Below are 6,751 nucleotides of genomic sequence, written 5' to 3' on the forward strand. Positions count from 1 at the left end.
CATTATTGACCATCTGGTTTGAGCAGGCTCCGGTTGCTCGCAGAACATGTGTTGAAACAAAAGAGGGATTACATTTAGCTCTAGCTGTTTATTGCCTTTTTGTTTATTCCAGAAACCTTGAAAAATGGGCTCAATTCCCAAGTGAATAGACAAGCCCATGGCCTGCTGAAACCTCATATATACAATGTATAACATATTTTACACCCAGTATAAAGGCAAATTGATTAGAAGATAAAGTCCACTTCCATGTTTGCGTGTCGTACACATCCCCTGGGACTACCTCAAGTCTCTGCAGGTTCCCTGGCAGCTGCTCTGAGCTCAACTATTTCCCTTCTTTCCGGACTGTATGCTAAGCTAAGCTGATGCCTGCAGTCTTGCTTTCTGTCACAAGGAGACTTTTAAAACAGTCAAACGACTTACTTGAACAATCAGGTTTAATTCTGTTAGGAAATGCGTGCAGCCCTGTAGTCCTGCACAGTAAAAACTACATATACATTTATATATTCATTGATCGCGCCTCAAAACGCAGCTCTATCTGAAGTTACCCTCTCCACACAGCACACCCTTTGGTGATGAATGCGCCTCAGCAACTTCTCTTTTTCTCATTTTACGAGGTTTTTTTCTGGTGGCTTCTCTTCATTTTCCTTCCTTTACAATCAGAGTTAATAATTTATTTTCTTGCCTTTTAATGCTGCCTTCCTTCCATCTTTATCTGCATTCTTTCTTTCAGCCTGTAGTTGCAGCTTTTTGACAAAATATTTTTATGTGTGTGTTTTTTGTTTTAACTCTTAACCTGACTTGCTAAACAGGGCCCAACCGATCCAAGCTGCAGGACATGCTGGCTAACCTTCGAGATGCAGAGGACTTATCCCACATCCAGCCTGCACCCGCCCCTCAATCCCGGCCCAACGTACCCCGATTCAACGAGCACGATGCAAACCGAACAGATGAAGGTGCTCCAGAAAAAATACCTGCAGGATGTAGAAGTCAAACAATAGATCGGATAAAATTGCCCACAAAGTTATCGGGGTTGCATGTTTATTTAATTGTTTGTTCTTTTCCCAGTTGAGTCGCTGACCTTCCCGCCCACCTCAGGGAAGTCTTTCATAATGAGCACGGACGAGGCCATGGAGAGTGAGCTGGGCCTGGGGGAGCTGGCTGGACTCACTGTGGCCAACGAGGCCGACAGTCTCGCCTACGATGTGAGTAGGAAAATGCGGAAATCAAGACTCACAGAACCACTTTTCAGAGAAAACTACTTCCTTATGTTAGCTTATGTGGCATCCTGCTTTCTTTCTCTGATCTCAACAACATTGTCTAAGTCACAGAGGAAAAACACATCAAAAAGCTGTTTTTACAAACTGTTGCCATCTAAATGTAATAAAGATGAAAGATCTTTTTAGATCACATTTACTGCAATAATATAAGTCACGTGGCTCCAAAAGCACGGCAGAAATAGTTATAACATGTTTTTTTGTTTGTTTTGTTAAGATGGGCTGATGTTTATTTTATGCAAAAAAGGATGTTTATCAAAGTACTGAAAAATTAACAAAGATGTCGTTAAGTTATTTTCATGACAAGCAGTAAATAGTGACAGTTATGCTGCCTTTGAGGGTGTTTTTTTTTAATCATACTTCTTTTCTTTTTTTCTTTTTTTTAATATATAAATCTATGAAACTGTTACTTTGTTGCTAATAAATAAACAAAATCCTTCACATCCAACTGTGGCTCTGCTCTGAGCTGCTGCTTATACTTTATGAAGCTGTTCATTCTGCTGATTGGATGCTGAGTTCTGTCGTCTTCTCTTCAGATTGGAAACAACAAAGACGCCATGAGAAAAACATGGAACCCCAAATTCACTCTGAGGAGTCATTTTGATGGGATTCGGGCTCTGACCTTCCATCCCGTGGAGCCCGTCCTGATCACCGCTTCAGAAGACCACACGCTCAAGATGTGGAACCTCCAAAAGACTGCTCCTGCCAAAAAGTACGAATGCCTTTACTCAGACATCACCTCATCCTTGGTTTTTGTTTTTTAATAATTAAACGCACAGACGCTCTGAGCTCAGCGTGTCGTGCTGCAGCAGCAGAGCGACGCTGATTAAAGAGAAAAGCTCGTCTGTTTGACTGGAAGCCCGTAAGGAGTGCGCTTGTCTCTGTTGCCGTGCCGTCACATGATACAGTCACAGGAAACCGATCCCATGTGTGACAAAGAGCTGACGACACTGCTTCCCAAGACTTGTTATTCCGTGTCACAACTCCGCAGCCCACACACAGTCTGGTAGTGATTTGGATTTTAGGAAGCTGAAGTCATTTTTAAGGGGAATGGTTACTGTGAATAAGACAATTAAACAGTGTGATGTCAGCTCGGTGGTGCAACGGCACATTAAAGCATTTAATCAAGTCTTTGACATTTATTCTCTGCTGGTTAGTTCTGTATGTCATAATAAAATGCAAATTGTTTGTTTGCAGAAGTACGTCTTTAGATGTGGAACCGATCTACACTTTCAGGGCTCACAGGTAAAAAACAACGAAAACAAAACACGGCGTGAATAAAACATTCTGAGTTAGTGCTGGTTTAATAGATGATTCATGATTTACACCACAGGGGCGCTGTACTGAGTGTGGCGATGAGCAGTACAGGGGAGCAGTGTTTCAGCGGCGGTGTCGACGGAACTATTCAGTGCTGGAACACCCCCAATCCCAACATCGACCCCTACGACTCATACGGTAACAGCCTCGTGGGTTTTGTTGTAATTTGAGGGTTTTCTAATCAGATCACGATGTCTGAATGGAGTTCTTCTTTATTATTTCTCTCACAGATCCATCTGTGCTGCGAGGAGCCCTGAGCGGACACACGGACTCTGTTTGGGGTTTGGTGTACAGCAGCGCACACCAGCGCCTTCTCTCCTGCTCCGCGGATGGGACGGTGAGACTGTGGGACGCCAACACCACCTCACCTGCCCTCGCAGTATTCAACGAAAACAAAAGTACTGACTTTACTCGTCTTGCTTATCCTCATTTTTTCAACATTTTGTCAACTGAGCAGGTAAAATAATTTGTTTTTCCTGTACCAGAGCTGGGAATTCCCTCCTCGGTAGATCTGGTGTGCAGTGATCCAGCTCATCTGGTCACATCTTTCACAAACGGGGAAATCGGCCTCTTCAACATGGAGACTCGTCAGCTGGTTCTCAGTCTGGAGTCCAATTTGGAGCCAGGTAGGTTTGGAGCTGTTGGTCACTAACACACCAACACTAGCACAGTGTGATAGCGGTGGAGGAAAAACCTTAAAAGCTTATCACCAGTAAAAGTTTTCAGGGGTTGAAGCTATTTTTGAAGACATGTTAAGGCCATAATAAAGGCTCTTTACTAACATCTAGTGGTGGCTGAAGGCAATAAAACGCTGCTGTTGCTTATTGTCCAAACTAGTTTAATTTTAGAAAGATCTGGAGATAGATGTTAATGTTTAGTATTTGTAATATGTGCTTTACAACACTAAATATGTATTTCAGCATCAAAAAAACTTATATGAGGTCTACCAAACTAAAATTGTATTGTACATGTGCATTTAAATCCATAATTTATATTTATGCCAAGAACCCTGATTTGTAAATTTTTGAAAAGAGATATTTTTTATTTTTCCCCCCTGACCGATCATCCCTTTAGTTATTCTGCTGTCTCATAACTGCTGTTTTAAAGTCCATTGTGCTGTTTTCAACAGGCACTCCCTCTCACATCAACAAGGTCCTCAGCCATCCCACTCTACCCATCACCATCACTGCGCAGGAGGACAGACACATCAAGTTCTTTGACAACAACAGTGGGAAGCTGATTCACTCCATGGTGGCCCATCTGGATGCTGTCACCAGCTTAGCAGTGGACCCTAATGGACTTTATCTTATGTCAGGCAGTAAGTACCTTATGAATCTCCCTATCCAAGATTTAATTTACCAAAACTAACATTTTCTGGTTTATTAGGTGGATTTGCCCAACAGCGTGTTGGCTGAATTTACTTGGAAAATTTTACATGCGTCTGAAGTTAGAAGAAAATATACAGTGTTTAGAATTCACAAAATATTCACCAAATTTCACCAAATTTCCCCTTGTGGGACAATTAAAGGATTATTCTATATAACACTGTTATGGGTTACTTATAACAGTGTCCATAAATAGAGATGGGTATCGTTTAGGTTTTATCCGATACCAGTATCAAACTGGTACTTTTGAAACGGTGCCGGTGCTTAAACGGTGCTCAAACCGGTGCTTAAAGAATGGAGAACACAAACTTTGTCCAAAAACCTCTCATGTTTAGCTGTTTTCCAATTTTTCTTTGGTCATTTTAACCTTTTTTGGCCAGGGTGAAGGGAGCATCTTCCATCAAACAAGAAGACAGCCGCATGTAACTACGAAGGTGTTTGCTAGTTCACCTTACATGCATTAATTTAATAACGTGGTTAGCCTACTCAACGTAAATTACACACGGACAACATTAAGCTACTCACGCAGAGAAGAACGGCTGCTGCTGCCATCATCATCCGTCATCATTTCTGCTACACTGGCAGGGCTACGGGCCAGGACTCTACTCTTCAGGTTTTTGGTGGATGTTGCTAACTCACCCGCAGTAAATGTGCTCGGTGTGAGGTCTTGCAGCAAGCTATCAAATACGGCGCATTTCTCGGCTTTTAAGAAAATGCTGTACGTCACCAGGTGTTTCATCAGATTCGAGGTGTTACCTCCTTTGCACAGTATCAGCTTAAAGCACTTGTTGCAGGCTGCTGAGTTTGCATCTTTTGCTGTGAAGTACAGCCAGACTTTGACCGCTTCGCTTTGGGCATTTTTAATCTGTAGCTCTGCTCTAAAAGAACTACGTACCTGGGCCCGCCTACTACGCTTGCAAAGGTAAAATGATTGGCTAGAATCCAAAGTGTATGACATCTCAGGGAAAAAAAGCACCAAAATGTGCGCTGCATTTCGGTTTGGTTACTACCGTTTATGTCAGAACCGGTGCCATAATGGCACCAGATACTGGTACCCATCCCTATTCATAAAGCTGTTCATACTCGCGCAAATTCACTTCTGCAACTCTTCTCACTCGTCATCTTCTCCACAGGTCACGACTGCTCTATCCGTCTGTGGAACCTGGAGAGTAAAACCTGCATCCAGGAGTTCACGGCTCACAGAAAGAAGTTTGAGGAATCGATCCACGATGTGGCGTTCCATCCGTCAAAATGCTACATTGCTAGTGCTGGAGCAGACGCTCTCGCCAAGGTGTTTGTATGACGCGGAGCTGCGTCTCCCCCCACAGCCCCGCTCTCTGACTCATCTTCCCGTGATCAGGGACCAATGGCGACACAGCAGAGAAGGACCTTCAGGCAGGGATCCAGTCCCACCTCACCCAGCCCACTGGTCTCCTGTCGGACTTGCAGACTATGTAGCCACTAGCAGGGCTGTGACTGTCCATAGAAAGGGTCAGCAGGGAGGCCAGTCGGGAGGGGAACTGCCCTTCTGGTCCCCCGTCTACCATCCAGGCAGGCCTGGGTGTGACCGGCCACAGCACCCCTGCATACAGACTCAAATTTAACCTCGAAAGCTCGGAGGCTCAGGACAAGTGTTAGAGCGTGAAGTGGAGAAATGAAGTCTCAAGCCCCGTCTTCTTCTTCTGCCCGTGTGGTTTCACGCTCACCCCGGATCCCTCAGGCCCTCGACCTTCCCTCTGAGACAAAACCAGGTCCGGGCCCTTTACTCCAAGTCAGGTTTTGTGTTGTTGTGTTCCAGAAACGTGGAGTACCGAAGGTCCGCTGGAGCTGTCACGGAAGCCTCTCACTTCCTCTTTGTCTGCTTCCCAGACTGACTCTGCTTGCTGGCCTGCCTTTATTTTCCTTTTTAAAAACACGTATTGACAAATGTGCCTTTGCTTTAAAAAGGTCTTGAAAACGTTATTTTAACAAGCTTGTTTTCGGGGAACAGGGAGGGAGGGGGATGGCGGCGAATCGGAGCTGGTTGTCACAAAGTTGTTGATTTTAACATTGGATGTAAAATTACAAATGCTTATAATAAACAAAATATATATTCAGTCTTAAAATTTACTGTGCAGCGTGAGTTTGAGTGCTCCTTTTTGATAAGTGTGGTTGGGGAATCAGTTTTGTGCATTTCAAAGCTGGTAGAGCGATAAAAACCATTAATTATATTGCCTGTTTGTTAGATTCAAGTAATTGTACACTTCAGAAGTAAGATTACCAACATATGTGTCCAAAGTAAACCATCTTGGTTATATAATTACAATTCAAACTTGGTTCTAGATGTCAACGTTAGGCATAATTAACTGATTTTTGGCCAGTTTGCTCATGTTTGAAGTGAATGGCTTGTACTGTATGTAATTTTCCCCAGTCGTGTGGACATGCTTAACTACAATGTGATGTATCATGTCCAGATATTTACAGTAGTCCAGTGTTTAGCAGGAAATTAGTGCAGTACTTTAGGACTATTTGAAATGAGTTGACCATCCGACACCAAGGGAAGAGAAATGTCCTGCAATTCCAGTTTACTGTAAACTGAGGAGGGTAATAAGAAAAGTTACGATGTTGTACGAGTAGAGTACAGCTTCAAATGAGCCATTTTCTCAGTCACTGGTTTGTATATGAAAGTATGTTCAAAATAAAACCTGCTGTAAAATGTTAATTTGGCTGAGGCTGGTCTTTTTGCAGACTTTTTTTTTTTCTCCCCCGAGCCATCCAAGACTCAGGGGAGTCACA

At 43.3% G+C, this 6,751-nt stretch overlaps 1 protein-coding gene across 2 annotated transcripts in view; it reads left to right on the forward strand.

Moving 5' to 3' along the window:
* The window catches only part of strn (striatin, calmodulin binding protein), a 31,138-nt gene extending 24,461 nt beyond the window's left edge, over nt 1-6,677 (forward strand). For both annotated transcript variants that reach the window (XM_085183318.1, XM_085183319.1), the window contains 9 exons: nt 810-953; nt 1,066-1,202; nt 1,811-1,986; nt 2,472-2,519; nt 2,608-2,729; nt 2,822-2,989; nt 3,077-3,217; nt 3,721-3,909; nt 5,110-6,677. In XM_085183318.1, the coding sequence (XP_085039444.1) occupies nt 810-953; nt 1,066-1,202; nt 1,811-1,986; nt 2,472-2,519; nt 2,608-2,729; nt 2,822-2,989; nt 3,077-3,217; nt 3,721-3,909; nt 5,110-5,279 (1,295 nt within the window). In that variant the 3' untranslated portion in view covers nt 5,280-6,677. The remainder of the gene's footprint in view (nt 1-809; nt 954-1,065; nt 1,203-1,810; nt 1,987-2,471; nt 2,520-2,607; nt 2,730-2,821; nt 2,990-3,076; nt 3,218-3,720; nt 3,910-5,109) is intronic.
* Nucleotides 6,678-6,751: the final 74 nt, after the last annotated feature.

Source organism: Neolamprologus multifasciatus, chromosome 13, assembly GCF_963576455.1.
Source record: "Neolamprologus multifasciatus chromosome 13, fNeoMul1.2, whole genome shotgun sequence".
Lineage (NCBI taxonomy): Eukaryota > Metazoa > Chordata > Actinopteri > Cichliformes > Cichlidae > Neolamprologus > Neolamprologus multifasciatus.